At 55.5% G+C, this 14,406-nt stretch overlaps 8 protein-coding genes across 8 annotated transcripts; 5 read left to right on the top strand and 3 right to left on the bottom strand.

The window, feature by feature from the left end:
* Window positions 1–599: 599 nt before the first annotated feature.
* ARG6 (Protein arg-6, mitochondrial) lies at window positions 600–3,360 on the top strand (the record flags this gene model as incomplete). Its single annotated transcript, XM_064797299.1, has 2 exons — window positions 600–1,214; window positions 1,267–3,360. 2 exons carry the CDS (start codon window positions 600–602, stop codon window positions 3,358–3,360), a joined length of 2,709 nt encoding a protein of 902 aa, XP_064663533.1.
* Window positions 3,361–3,493: 133 nt separating this feature from the next.
* On the bottom strand, window positions 3,494–5,076 carry LTR77_000032 (uncharacterized protein; the record flags this gene model as incomplete). Its single annotated transcript, XM_064797300.1, has 2 exons — window positions 3,494–5,009; window positions 5,033–5,076. The coding sequence occupies 2 exons, from the start codon at window positions 5,074–5,076 to the stop codon at window positions 3,494–3,496; spliced, it is 1,560 nt and encodes a 519-aa protein (XP_064663534.1).
* Window positions 5,077–5,423: 347 nt separating this feature from the next.
* PDH1_1 (ATP-binding cassette transporter CGR1) lies at window positions 5,424–7,131 on the top strand (the record flags this gene model as incomplete). Its single annotated transcript, XM_064797301.1, has 2 exons — window positions 5,424–5,690; window positions 5,743–7,131. The coding sequence occupies 2 exons, from the start codon at window positions 5,424–5,426 to the stop codon at window positions 7,129–7,131; spliced, it is 1,656 nt and encodes a 551-aa protein (XP_064663535.1).
* Window positions 7,132–7,313: 182 nt separating this feature from the next.
* Window positions 7,314–8,151, top strand: LTR77_000034 (uncharacterized protein; the record flags this gene model as incomplete). Its single annotated transcript, XM_064797302.1, has 2 exons — window positions 7,314–7,327; window positions 7,386–8,151. 2 exons carry the CDS (start codon window positions 7,314–7,316, stop codon window positions 8,149–8,151), a joined length of 780 nt encoding a protein of 259 aa, XP_064663536.1.
* A 663-nt stretch (window positions 8,152–8,814) lies between these two features.
* Window positions 8,815–9,610, top strand: LTR77_000035 (uncharacterized protein; the record flags this gene model as incomplete). Its single annotated transcript, XM_064797303.1, has 2 exons — window positions 8,815–8,828; window positions 8,881–9,610. 2 exons carry the CDS (start codon window positions 8,815–8,817, stop codon window positions 9,608–9,610), a joined length of 744 nt encoding a protein of 247 aa, XP_064663537.1.
* A 182-nt stretch (window positions 9,611–9,792) lies between these two features.
* LTR77_000036 (uncharacterized protein) lies at window positions 9,793–10,199 on the bottom strand (the record flags this gene model as incomplete). Its single annotated transcript, XM_064797304.1, has 2 exons — window positions 9,793–10,050; window positions 10,128–10,199. The coding sequence occupies 2 exons, from the start codon at window positions 10,197–10,199 to the stop codon at window positions 9,793–9,795; spliced, it is 330 nt and encodes a 109-aa protein (XP_064663538.1).
* A 1,034-nt stretch (window positions 10,200–11,233) lies between these two features.
* LTR77_000037 (uncharacterized protein) lies at window positions 11,234–11,914 on the bottom strand (the record flags this gene model as incomplete). Its single annotated transcript, XM_064797305.1, has 4 exons — window positions 11,234–11,269; window positions 11,319–11,483; window positions 11,546–11,804; window positions 11,868–11,914. 4 exons carry the CDS (start codon window positions 11,912–11,914, stop codon window positions 11,234–11,236), a joined length of 507 nt encoding a protein of 168 aa, XP_064663539.1.
* Window positions 11,915–12,105: 191 nt separating this feature from the next.
* MSC7 (Meiotic Sister-Chromatid recombination aldehyde dehydrogenase) lies at window positions 12,106–13,970 on the top strand (the record flags this gene model as incomplete). Its single annotated transcript, XM_064797306.1, has 2 exons — window positions 12,106–12,716; window positions 12,776–13,970. The coding sequence occupies 2 exons, from the start codon at window positions 12,106–12,108 to the stop codon at window positions 13,968–13,970; spliced, it is 1,806 nt and encodes a 601-aa protein (XP_064663540.1).
* Between the last annotated feature and the right edge of the window lie 436 nt (window positions 13,971–14,406).

Raw genomic sequence — 14,406 nt, forward strand, 5'->3', positions numbered from 1 at the left:
ACACTCGACATTGAAGGCTAAGATGAGGAGTGTTGTTGGAGTCGTCGGGATTGTCTCCCTGGCTCTGTTGAAGAGGCAAGCGCGGCGGTCGCACAAGAAATGTCAACCGCGGGCAGAGACTGACACGTCGTCTTTAGGCGCCGTCTCGAAGTTGAAGTATCAACTTCGACTTACCGAGTTCTTCTTAGCTTCAATCTCTCGCTAGAGCTTTATAACACGGCATGTTTGTCTAGATCAAAGTTGGGCCACTACACTCGACCTCCTGTCGTGGCCTTTGGGAGGTACAAGGACTTCAGGCGGCTCATCAGCAGCCATGGTCACGTGGTCTCGAGGTTGCATGTGAAGTCAGACACACGCTCCCATCACTCGGCCATGAGGGACAGACGAGACGTCGAATAATGGCTCATTGAACGGAGAAGTACATGTAAGAAGTCAGAGAGTTCCCTATCGCCCAGAGAAGGTTCGGCCTTGGCGGGGAAGTTAGCGATAACGCGGCAGCAAATGGGGCGGCAGTAGTCATGCGAGGCACTTTTTGAAGAAACCTCAGACCTTTCCCTTCTCCCTCAGAGTTGCCGCATGTCCCTTACACCTCCTCGACAATGCAGTCTCTCACTCGCGTCGTCACCCGCCAGGTCGGTCGGCGAGCTCGAATCGCTACAAAAACACAGTCTACAGCGGTAGCAGCGCAGCGCAACACTCAACGACAACCCATTGGACCACCGGAACAACAGCAGAGGAGCTATGCCACTCCGCGCCTATATGACGATGGCTCCGCCCGGTCGGCCGTCATCAACGTCCTCAACAACATCGGCTCGAAGCGAGAGGTCCAGCAGTATCTGGCGCAGTTCACTTCGGTCTCGTCCCAGCAATTCGCCGTGATCAAGGTGGGAGGAGCAATCCTCACGGACTACCTGGACGTACTATGCGCCTCTCTGCGGAACCTCAACCAGATGGGTCTGTTCCCGGTGATCATTCATGGAGCAGGTCCACAGCTAAACAAACTCCTCGAGCAAGCTGGTGTAGAGCCGCAGTACAATGAAGGCATCCGCATTACGGATGGCAAGACGTTGGGCATAGCACGGAAGCTGTTCTTGGAAGAGAACTTGAAGCTGGTGGAGGCGCTGGAGAGCTGGGGTGTGCGAGCACGTCCTATCACTTCGGGGGTGTTGATGGCAGACTACAAGGACAAGGACATGTACCAGTTCGTTGGAGAGGTAGGTCGTGCACATTGGTACGCTCGTGAAGATGTATACTGACGCAGGGAAGGTCAATCAAGTCCACGGGGACACTCTCAAGGCAGCTATCGCCGACGGCTACATCCCAGTTTTGACCTGCATGGCCGAGAGCGAGGAAGGTCAGGTGCTCAATGTTAACGCCGATAAGGCTGCAGCTGAGCTGGCAAGAGAGCTGGTGCCTTTGAAGATTGTCTATCTGTCTGAAAAGGGCGGCATCCACGACAAGGAGACCGGCAAGCTTATCGAGGCGATTAACCTTGACGAGGAGTACGACGAATACATGAAGAAGCCATGGGTCATTCACGGAACGAGGAGTAAGATACGGGATATCAAGACTCTGCTGGACGATCTACCACGCAGCTCCAGCGTAGCAATTATCCACCCGGAGAGCCTGGAGCGCGAGCTGTTCACACATTCTGGCGCTGGCACGTTGATACGGCGTGGCACAAAGCTCTTACAGGCATCCACTCTCTCCGAATTCGAAAGCATGGACCAGCTGAAGCAGACTCTTGTTCGCGATCGAGAAGGTCTCGACTCGACCTCCGTCGTCGACCGCTACCTTGAAAGCCTCAAGAACCGGGAATTCAAGGCGTACTACGATGAGAGCATGGAAGCCCTTGCTATCGTCTTGCCTCCCTCCGACAACAACCAACTTGCCCACCTTGCCACCCTGACCATGACCCGATCAGCATGGCTTTCCAACATTGCAGACAACGTCTTCCAGAATCTGAAGCGGGACTTCCCGAAGCTTGCATGGACCGTGAAGCAGGACGATGAAAACTTGACCTGGTTCTCAGAGAAGGCTGATGGGAGCATAGCGCGAAAAGGCGAGGTGCTGTTCTGGTACGGCATCGAAAGCCCAGAAGAGGTCAGGCAATTGATGAGCGAGTTCGTTCAGCACGGCAGGCAGATGTTTGGCGACATCAACCTCGAGTCGCAACTCCATCGTGCAGCAGCGGCTGCAGAGCGGATAAGGTCGAGAGCGGCGCAGCTGGCTGGCATGAGAGGAGAGCAAGGCCAGCAAGCACAGCAGCAGGCCAGAGCGTTCTCAACGAGCGCGAGACCGCAACGAACAGCAGTGAAATCTACCGCTCAACGGCGAGGCTACGCTACGACCAACCCAAACCCACCGCTCGGCATCAAGAACAGCGAAAAGGACTACCCGTCTCGAGTTGCTGTCATTGGAGCCCGTGGCTACACTGGACAAGCACTTATTGACATGCTCAACCGTCACCCCAACATGGACCTGCGACACGTCTCTTCTCGCGAGCTCGCCGGCAAGAAGCTGAAAGGCTACGAGAAGCGCGAGATCATCTACGAAAACCTTACACCAGACGATATCCGACGGATGGCAGAGAAGAAGGAAATCGACTGCTGGGTCATGGCCCTACCGAACGGCGTCTGCAAGCCCTACGTCGACGCCATCGACGAGAGCGGTCACAAGGAAGCCGTTGTCATCGACCTCTCCGCGGACTACCGCTTCGACTCAGGCTGGACCTACGGCCTCCCCGAGCTCGTCCAGCGCAACAAGATCGCCTCCGCAACCCGCATCTCGAACCCGGGCTGCTACGCCACCGCCGCTCAACTCGGTATCGCACCCCTCATCCCCCACCTCGCCGCGCAACCCGCCCAGCCAACCGTCTTCGGCGTGTCCGGCTACTCGGGCGCGGGCACCAAACCCTCCCCCAAAAACGACGTCAACAATCTGACCGACAACCTGATCGCCTACTCCCTCACCGACCACATCCACGAGCGCGAAATCTCCTCCCAGCTCGGCACGGCCGTAGCCTTTGTCCCGCACGTCGCCGTCTGGTTCGCAGGCATCCACCACACCATCTCCCTCCCGCTGGCCCAACAAATGGCTTCGCGGGACGTGCGACAGCTGTACCAAGACCGCTACGACACGGAAAAACTCATCAGAGTCTCCGGCGAGAGTCCGCAGGTGAAATTGATCGCGGGCAAGCACGGGGTGGAGATTGGAGGCTTCGCGGTGCACTCGAGCGGGAAGCGGGCGGTGATTAACGTGACGATTGATAATTTGCTCAAGGGGGCGGCGACGCAGTGTCTGCAGAATATGAACCTGGCGCTCGGGTATGGGGAGTATGATGGGATACCGGTGGAGTGAGCGATCGTAAGGATGAGGTAGGTAGATGAGATTTAGGCTGCGTGGAGTTCTAGCGAGTATATGCGGTAACAGATGGCGCGAGCCGGTTTGTTTGATCCCATTCACATCAGTAATGGTTACGTGCAAGCTCTAGTCAGTCAGCAAGCATCGGACAGTCGAAACACCCAAAACCCTTGACCACACTCATCTCATCCACGCCCACCGGCTTCGTCTTGAACGTCCATCCACCAACCTCATTCATCACCACCCCCACCCCTCCACCTTCCTTCCTCTCCCAAACACACGTCCCCAAGACCCCCAACTCCGAAATCACAGCCCCATGATACAACCCCTCGCTCGCCATCAACGTCCCCTCCGTCGCCGGCGGCTCAATCATCTGCATCATGGTATACTTCCCCCAACCCTCCTCCGGCTGCGAGCGCAGGAACGGCAGGATGGCGGCGCGGTAGACGTTGTGTCCGCCGCCGTCGCGGTTGGGTTTGAGGACCCAGCCCCCGCCGCCGGGGTCACTGGGCTGTGAAGGCATATGTACAGCGGGCTGGTTGAGGGAGCACGGTTCGTAGGTCGCTGTGGCGCGGAAGTGGCGGCCGCGGGGTGTGGTGTCTAGGGCTTGCATGTGCATGAAGGTGCGGCGGATACGCTGAACGTTCTCGGGTTGGTCTGGGAGGAAGCGTTCAAGGGCGCCGGATTCCGTGAGAGCTGCTTGCACGGTCTTGAAACCCGCGAGATGGGTCAGGATGTCGGGACATTTGATGGCGCGGGAGATTTCGAGGCGGATCCGGAGCTCGCGGCCGGAGGGCTTGTATTCTTCGATCACGTAGCCGCCGCGGTAGTAGAGGACGCTGACTTCGCGTTCGGCGGAGCCGAAAGGTGGTTTGAACAGGAGAGTATGGTCGGAGGTGAGAGTGGTGTGGGACACGAGGGTCCGCCATTCGACGCGGTAGCAGGGGATGTTGGCGTCCCAGAGGGCGAGCTCGATGGGACGTTCGTCGGCGACGTTGAAGTTGAAGGGCTGGACGGTGATGAGGATGCATTTCTGGTGGGGAGTGGGGTTTCTGGATGTGTAGATGGTGTGGGCGGTCTGGAGCATGTCGACGATGGAGGAGACGTTGCCGTTGCTTGGGAGAGCCGTGCTGCTGCTGGATGAAGGGCCTGTCTCGCAATCACGCACGCGAGCAAGATGCTTGTGCACATTCGCAATCCTCTCGGCGTGGGCGGCACCAGCACACGAGAAGGTGTTCATCTCGACTTGCTTCAGTTCTGCTTCGGACTGATCTGGTGGTTGATGAATCATGTAGTCGTTTCTGAAGACACAGCAGACGACATTCTGTACAGCACCCGCTTCACGGACCTTCTCGTAGACCTCCCACAGGACATCAAAGAAGCGGTCATGGTTCTTCAGTGGCTCCAGCACCTTGTACAGCCAGTCCGGGTCTGATGCGACTCGCATATAGAGCTCGCAATACGCCTGCTGCAGCTCGATGGCCTCATCATACCGGGCTTTGGGGAACGGAGTCGGCAAGATGCTGGCTCCCACTGCTCTCGCCGGTACAGATGATTCGGTCTCGTGCTCGACGAGCTTCAGTAACGATCCACGGGTGATGTGATGGTCTTTCACCTCATTGATGAGGTATTGCAGTTGGTCTTGACTGTATCGTCGTCCATTGTGTACCACCGCTGGCAGTGGATGAGGTGGTCGTCCTGGTGGCGGATCATACTGCTTAGGCGCGGACGCCTGTTGCTCGCTATCGTTTACATTGCTACGTATACTCAGGCGCTTCCGGAAGTCCTTGAAGGTCGGTATGGTGAAGGAGGCGGTATGGCCAAGCACACCAAGAGACGCATTGATGTTGTTGGGGTTCGGAGCATGTCGTCCGGACGTGGTGTGCCTTGGTAGTGAGAGCCGAGGTCAATGGCTTCCAGTGCGGATATTCACGGGCTGGTGTTCTGCTGGCTCCGAAGTAGGAGCTACCAACCACTGCAGAAGAAGCTGAAGCTCTAGAAAACATTGGAGCTGCCGCAGACCTCGAGAGCGACAGGAGCATCTACCCTCTTCCTCCACCATGTCCTCCCTCGCCGCCCGCAGCGCCCTCCGGACAGCAGCACGCAGTGTCCAGCGAACAGCCACTCCGCTCCGCTCCACCTCCATCCTCGCCCAAAAGTCCTTCTCGCAGCAGCCCGCCAGACAGTCGCAGAGTATACGGGCCTTCTCAGCTTCAATGGCTCCCAAATCCAACCTGCCCGACCAGGCGGTGAAGCAGGACTACGACTACGAGATCAAGGACACTGCGCAGTATGTGCACAACTACAAGGTTGATTCCGAGCTTGCGGTATGAAAGATCTCAAGACATGGGCTATGGAACACCTGCTAATAGATGATAGCTTGACACTGCCCGCTTCGTCTTCCTAGATACTCTCGGCTGCGGTCTGAAAGCCCTCGAGTTCCCTCTATGCAAACAACTCCTCGGACCGGTTGTTCCTGGCACACAAGTCCCCAATGGCACCCGCGTGCCAGGGACACCCTACGTCCTCGACCCAGTGTTGGGAGCTTTCAACATTGGAGCTATGATCAGATGGCTGGACTTCAACGACTGTTGGCTGGCAGCTGAGTGGGGACACCCATCAGACAACCTGGGTGCCATCTTGTCCGCTGCCGACTACATCAACAGGACCAACCAGTCTGGTTCGCAGAAGATCAACGGCGGCAAGATTTTCACGGTCAAGGACGTTCTTGAGGCCATGGTCATGGCACATGAGATCCAGGGTTGCATGGCTCTGGAGAACAGCTTCAACAAGGTCGGTCTGGACCACGTCGTACTGGTCAAGGTTGCGTCAACCGCAGTGGTAGCAAAGATGTTCGGCCTCGACGAAACTCAAACCCGCGACGCCATCTCGCAAGCCTGGGTCGACGGCCAGTCCCTCCGAACGTACCGTCATTCCCCCAACGCTATGTCCAGGAAGTCCTGGGCAGCCGGAGACGCCTGCGAGCGCGCCATCAACCTCGTCCTCAAGGTCCAGCGCGGCGAGAAGGGTGTCCCCACCGTCCTCACCACCCCCGTCTGGGGCTTCTACGACGTCAACTTTGGCAACAAGAACTTCCGCTTCCAGCGTCCCTACGGCTCCTACGTGATGGAGAACGTGCTCTTCAAGGTCTCCTACCCCGCCGAGTTCCACTCTCAAACCGCGATCGAAGCTGCACAGCGCTTGAACAAGAAGCTGAAAGCCATGGGCAAGACCGCTGAGGATATCGAGGAGGTCACTAACCGCACGCATGAAGCCTGCATCCGCATCATCGACAAGCAGTTCAAGCCCATGGAGAACTACGCCGACCGTGACCATTGCGTACAATACATGTGCTCCGTGATGTTCAACTACGACCGCCTGGAAGCAACAGACTACAACGACGACTCCGAAGCCGCCAACTCCCCGCTTGTAGAGTCCCTGCGCCAAAAGATCAAGTGCGTCGAAGACCCGCAGTTCACCGCCGACTACCACGACCCGGAGAAGCGGACGATCTCGAACGCGCTCACGGTCCGACTAAAGGACGGCACGGTGCTGGACGAAGAGGTCGTGGAGGCGCCGCTCGGACACCGCTTGAGAAGAGAAGAGGCCAAGCCGGAGATCCTGGCCAAGTACAAGAGGCATATCGAGCCGCATTTCTCGGCGGAGCATACAAAGAAGCTGGTGGATTTGGGGAATGACCCGCAGACGTTGTATGGGATGCCGGTGCATGAGTATGTGGATTTGTATGTTAAGGATCAGGTGTTGTAGATAGGGTGAAGGTATAGACGATTGGCGCGGGTTTCACTTCGTGGCAAAGGTTGGTTTCACAGATTCGTCACGTGCTCAGCTGGTTTCTTTAAAGTCACTTCATCCCCATCTTGTAAGACTTGCTACTACTGCCGTTCAGCTCTTCTTCCATCATCCGCGCACCGCGATCGAGCACGACCGCTATGGCGCTCACTGAGTACTAAGAGTGAGCACTACTAGGCACCGCCTTAAGTAACACCGCTTACGCTTTCCAGCTACTGCAACCGCGAAAAGTTTTCCGACATCACCATCAAATCCGGCCATCTCGAGTTCAAATGCCACAAAATCATCCTCTGCAAAGCATCCGCCTACTTCGAAAAGCTCCTTGATCCGGATGGCAACTTCATCGAACGCACGCTTTCAGTCATCGAGCTCAAGGATGACCACCCTGAGGCGGTCGGGGCGATGCTGCGCTACATCTACGACTTCGATTATCGACCTAAGGTACAGACCAAAAAGGTAGAAGACGGCGACGAGTACAGTTGCCCGGCGATTTTCCACCTTCACGTCTACGACGCCGCGCACAAATACCTCTTTCCCAGACTCGCATCGAAGGCTCTGGCGGCAGTCAACACTGCTCTTGAGGAACTGAAGAAGCGCGATGATGTAGCCACAGCCCATGTCTTTGAGGTCATCAAGCTGCTTCACGAGCGCGAAGAGAAACCGTTTCAGGCGACAAGCAAAGTGTTGATCCAGCGTCACATGGCCTCGATGATGAAGCAGAAGGAGTTCCGCGCATGGCTCGAAGAGGACGACAATCAAGCTCTGGACCAAGTGCTAGACTCCATAGCCGACTGTGTGAATGGAAGACACAAGCTCAGGGTCTGCAAATGTTGCTCGTGGACGTCCCTGGATAGCACGCACAATCTAAGCCACCTCTGCCGAGTTGGGAACGCACACGTAGACTCCCCAAACCGCTATCACTCTGTTGATCTCGGCTACATCGGTGGGAATCTGAGCATCCTGGATACCACGCGTTGAGTCGGCGAGAGGTGCGGGTCTTCCAGAAGCTCGATTGCGCTGCTGGGTATGTGTGGGCGACTGCCTACTTGGCTGGAGAGCAGAGCAAGCAGTGCAAAATTGAGAAGGCATGATTTACGGAGGACGCTGGAGCGAAGATAGCATGCGTCAAGATGGAGGGAAGGAGGCAGGTAAAGACTAATGACGAATTCAAGCTTCTGGTCGGGCAGCAGCCCGGCGGTAGGGTCGGTATAACCGCAAGATCGAGCCGTGGAGCTGCTGGCAAGAGACTCAATGGTATCCTCAACCTGCATTAGCCAGTGGTGAGCCCAAAGGAGTTTCAAGTTGAAGATGAGCGTCACGTGGTTGGTACCTGTTCAACTGCTCATGTCCTTGATCTTGATGCTGTCGAAGAGCTTCTCCATTTGACCTCCTCACATCCTTTGTTCTCCCAGTCATGAGCAGCTCATCAGTATTTCTTCCAATTTGATCTCTTGCATTCTGGTTGACCTTTCAGCATGTGATCTCACATGCTGTGTGGTACCAATGACCTCACCTCATTTCCTATGGCTGCTATCGCACTGTAGCCGGAAATTTCTGAGTTCACCTCCAACCTCCTTATCAGCATCTAACACATCGGTGAAGCGGTCCGCGAGGTGGGCCTTGAAAGAGATGTCGCTGACGATGGATGCACGAGGGTATGGACACCATAAGCTTCCTCTCTATTCTAATGGATACTGACCTCTGCAGCTTCTTCGATAACGACACGTTCTCGGACATCATCATCAAGACGGACGGGCGAGAATTCAAATGCCACAAGATGGTGCTGTACAACAGCGGCTCCGACTACTTCAAGGCACTTCTCAAGCCTGACAGTGCTTTCGCCGAAGCCCAGCAGAGTACTATCGAATTCAAAGAAGACTCGTATTACGCTGTAAACGTCGTGCTGCGTCACATTTATGGCTTCGAGTACGGGGTCAGCGACGACGTGGAAGGCGACATTGCGGTCTACGCAGCGGCGCAGAAGTACATGTTGCCTGAACTGCAAGCGAAAGCACTTGCTGCAGTGCAGAAGACGGTCGCTGTTGCGCTCGACTTGCCTACTGTTACAGACCCCGATGCACGACTGGTGTTCAGGCTCCTGGAACTACTCGTGGAGAACAAGCACCATGGTGACGCCTTCACGAACATGGCCGACGAGTTGCTGGCGAAACACACTGCGAGCTTGATGAAGCTGTACGCTTTCCGCGCGTGGTTGGAGGAGGAGGGGAATCCAGGTCTTGACATTGTGGTGGCTTCGATCAATACTGGGAAGCAAACAAAGTCCCACAAGACACAGCATTCTATCAGAGTCTGCGGGAGCTGCATGAAGATGGTCGTTGACGCGCCTATAAGACACTGTGTCAACTGCGCAATCGGAGGGCGCTTTGTTTCGTCGTACTGTGTAGAGTATGAGCTCGGCAAGCTGAGTCTTGTGTAGCTCAGCATATCTTACTTGAGCCGAACGAACCATCGATGGCGAGGCATTCGTTGCATACTGTTGCAGTGTTGAGTGCACGGCGACCCTAGTCGCGACGGTCAGAGCGAAGCTGTGAAGAAGAGGAAGACATTGGACATGAGCACTAACATCAACATTTCCACGATCCTCAAGCACCCTCCATCTTATCCCTCTCCGTATGCACAACCGCCTGCGGAACCTGCGGCTGCTGATACTGCACCGGCGCCTGTCCCTCCTGCCCCATCTGCCCAGCCTCCGCAGCCCTCGCCGCTTCCACCACCTGCGTCTCGCCGTCGTGATGCTTGTGCGTGAGCGGCTTGCCGCAAGCGCCACACTTGTGATCGATGTTGTTCGCCCAGCCGAGCATGCACGGCAGACATGCGAGGCAGATGCAGACGAGGCACAGGAGGCCGCCGACGAGGCTGTGGAGAAGTGTTGTCAGCTAAATCGTTCTCACAATGTAGGTTGCCAGGCTTCCTCTGGGAAGCATTGGACTCACGCTGTCGTCCCAGAATCCTCTTTCTCGACCTTCGTCTTCGCTATGTGGTGGCAGAACGGGCAGTTGATCCATTCTGGCTCATCTCGGAGACGGCTCAAGGGCACTATCATCGGTTGCTCTTGTACATAGTTGGGCTACGCTTGAGGTGCGTATCCACTGCGAAAACATTGGTCCTGATGTGTGCGATACTGCAGTTCTAAAGCGTACTTACGGTTCAGACTTGAACGTGTGCTGATCTTGATGTGCGTAGGGTGGTGCTGGAGCTTCTGCTTGCAACTCTGCAGCCATCTCCGATAGAGTGATCGATTTGCGGTTGCGGTAGTAAAGGATGGTCTCGTAGAGAATGTCAGGTTAGTGTGTGAGAACACTTCGAATCCTTCCTTGGACGCCGAACAGCGACACCGAGCAATACTTATGGACAGCCCACCACAAGGCTGGCGAGCGGTTGCAGGGTGCTGTGCCTTTCTTATTAAAAGCACAGCCTTGCTGCACCGAGGAGCGTATCGCCTGAAGGATGCACAGGACGGCCAATGAAATTTTGACGCCAACGCCGTAAACCATTCTCAGCCCCCGAGGATCTAGGCATTGCTGCATGAAAAGGATGAAACAAGCAAGCATTCGGGTGTTGGCTGCATGTTCGTATCTCATGACTCTTCCTAGTGTTCATGTTCCGTTAGTTCCGGCAAGGCTGTCAAGGTTGTTTTTACCGTCGAATCCGGGGAGACTTGGTGATGCTGGGCGGTCACCAGGTAGCAGACAGCGAAAGAAGTGGCAGCGGTTGATGTACTACTTGCGGGGAGCTCGATGACATGAAATAACTTTTAGGGGCACCAAGCGGCTACATGGCGTTCGAAATGCCGCTGCTTTGCCGCAAGCCTCGACAAGGCGCCTGTTGGTGCGTTAGACTTGTCGAAGCCTTAAATAACGGCGGCGCGAAAGAGATGGGAGGGTTATCGCCCGTGCTGGGAAAACACACTCAATCTGCAAGTACAGTGCAAATGTTGCTGGACCTTCCGGCGAAGTAGACATTGCGCATGTCGAAGTTGAGCAAGTTGCATGGCGGTTTTATCATCTTTATTGAACAGTCCAACTGACCGTACGTTGTCCTACAGCTTCGCAAGGATCGCATCGGCACCAGATACCTGAGAAAATGTTAGCCATGTCAAGGCGGCCCTCATGACATTTACTCACCGTAACCTGTCGAGGATCCTTCTCCTGCTCGGCATAGCTAATGGTACCATCCTTTTCAATAATCATGGCCCATCTACCGTTGCGCTCACCCATTCCTGCCATCCAGCCGATCTGCTTTGCATACTGGGTCTTGGTGTCTGACAAGAACAAGATCTTCTCGGAGTTCTGGTGGAATACCGTCAGCTCCAATCTGCGGCTTCATGCTTGACGACTGAGCCGCAATTTACATTTACACCATTCACTTTCCCCCAAGCACTCATCACCCAGCCATCGTTGGAAGCAATGACAGCTACCAAGTCTACATTCTTCTGGAGAATCTTATCGATGTTCGAGACGTAGGGTGGAAGGTGGCGGGCTTGACAGCCGGGCGTAAATGCTCCTGGCACGGAGACAAGAACTACTCTCTTGCCTTTCCATTCCTTGGACGCATCGTAATCTTGTGGCATAGAGCAGGAGGTTGGGTCTCCGGTGTCAATGGGCGCCCATCTGCTTTCAATTAGTTTGGTGGCTTCGTAATCTGGCGTATTCTGCTCTTGTTTGGTCACTTACTCAAACTTGACGCCTTCCGGAAATTTGTCGCCCACTGAGATGCCCATTATGATAGTTATCGCTGCTGTATACAGCGATTTAGGAGGATCTTGAAGATTAATGTGGAAATGTAGATGTTGATGGCAGATAGGTACAGAAGCAAGAGCAACCTCGTCAAAACATTTCAAACCGAGGTCGGAGCAGACCTTCCGAGCCCACTCAAACTTGCCTCACGAACCAGACGCGACAAGTCGAAGCTATGGAGCTCGATCAGGACACGCCGTTGCACTTGAAAGTCGCGATCACTGCGATATGCTTCATCGCTCTGGTATGGCTGCTGCGCCGCCATCGACAGCGCTTGGGGGAGGCAGCCATCGACATCGATGTCCCAGCCCCTGAACAATGCAAGCCAGGATGGCAGGGAAAGACTCTGGACGAACCGTCGATCAAGATATCTGGGTCTACGGCCATTCAATGCTACGCGCCAGCAACGGGGCAGCTTCTGGGGCTCGTCAATCCAACCACTCCGGATGGCATTGATCGGATCATTGACAAGGCCGCGAAAGCCCAGGTTGAATGGGCCAAGACGACTTTTGCACAGCGCCGCCGTGCCTTAAGGACTCTGCTCAACTTCCTTCTGGAGAACCAAGAGCCTATTGCTCGAGCAGCCTGTCTGGACAGTGGCAAGACGCGGGTTGATGCGCTCTTCGGCGAGATCCTGGTGACGGCGGAAAAGTTGAAATGGACCATCGACCATGGCGAGAAAGCCTTGCAGCCAGGGCGCCGCCCAACTAACTTTCTGATGTTCTACAAGAAGAATGAAGTGCGGTATGAGCCTTTGGGAGTCGTGGGTGCATGCGTGAGCTGGAAGTCCGTCTATTATGTTCTGGGCCTGCTCTGTGTGCGCTTGAGCTGACCAAATTGCGCAGCTACCCCTTCCACAACCTGGTCGGACCTATCATCAGCGCCTTGTTCTCCGGAAACGCCATAGTAGTCAAGGGCAGCGAACAGACTGCATGGTCGTCCACCTACTTCGCCAATATTGTCCGCTCAGCACTCTCAGCATGTGGTCATGACCCCGACCTTGTCCATGCTATTTCCTGCTGGCCGCAGACTGCATCTTACTTCGCCAGCCATCCAGGACTGGGCCATCTGACGTTCATCGGAAGCCGACCCGTCGCTCACGAAGTCGCAAAGAGCGCCGCGAAAGCTCTGACACCGCTGTGCGTTGAGCTCGGAGGTAAAGATGCAGCAATCGTCTTGGACCACCCGAAAGGCAAGCTGGAGCATCCGAACGAGATGAACAGAATTGCTAGCATTTTGATGAGAGGCGTCTTTCAATCGGCTGGACAGAACTGCATTGGTCTTGAGCGTATCGTCGCAATGCCGCAGGCATATAACCGACTGAAGGACTACCTCCTGGAGCGCATCCAAAACCTGCGCCCTGGAAGTGATCTAGATGACGAAGACGGCACGGTCGATATGGGCGGCATGATTTCGGCGGCATCCTTTGACCGCCTGGAACAACTGATCAGCGAGGCTGTTGCCCAAGGTGCCACATTACTTGCTGGTGGCCATCGGTACCATCATCACAAGTATCCTAAGGGACATTACTTCGAGCCGACGATGTTGGCCGATGTCACTCCCAACATGCGTATCGCACAGGAAGAGCTCTTCGCGCCCATCTGCGTTCTGATGCGAGCAGTGAGTGTCGACGAAGCCATCACCATCACCAACAGCTCAATGTTCGGACTTGGGTGCAGCGTCTTTGGCCCAGTGTCTTCGTCCGCTGCCATAGCTCAACTGCAGCGAGTGGCCCGAGAGGTGAAGAGCGGCATGGTCGCCGTCAACGACTTCGCTGTCTTCTATGCTGTGCAGCTTCCGTTCGGTGGCACGAAGGGCTCTGGATACGGCAGGTTTGCGGGTGAAGAAGGCTTGAGGAGTCTGTGCAACGTCAAAAGCGTTTGTACCGATCGATGGCCACGCATGATCATGACACAGATTCCTGGGAAGCTGGACTATCCGATGGGGAGCGCGGCATGGCCGATGGGTCAGGGAGTGGTGGAGCTTGGGTATGGTGACAGCTGGCGGAGGAAGCTGCGAGGAATACGAAAGATGATTTGAGGTTTTCGTGGCAATTTAACACCACCTCCGTCACAACCAGGTCTTGCTCGAGCTCTCTTACACTATACTGATGACAACGCCGAATCAGTCTCATCCACTCTACGTTCGATGCAGACACACCTCCGAACGTGGTAGGAGGCAGGAGCAGCACCACCACGTCGGCTACATCCCACACTATGGATTCGGGCTCGCCGCCCTCACTATCAGCTATTCGATCGCACGGGCCGAACAGCTCGTTCAACGGCGTGGGACTCGCTCCACATGCCCTTCCTCCACGAGCTTAGCTCCAGCGCATCAATGGCTGCCATTATGCAGTACCTTCATAGACAGCAACGGACGTAACTCCTGAGTTCGCAACCACCTAGCAGTCTCGCATACCAGCAAGGTGTCCACGAGCTTGCCCGATGGTCTGTTCGAACTGCTTCAATCGACAGCT

Source organism: Saxophila tyrrhenica (assembly GCF_035928015.1).
Source record: "Saxophila tyrrhenica strain CCFEE 5935 chromosome Unknown scaffold_1, whole genome shotgun sequence".
Lineage (NCBI taxonomy): Eukaryota > Fungi > Ascomycota > Dothideomycetes > Mycosphaerellales > Extremaceae > Saxophila > Saxophila tyrrhenica.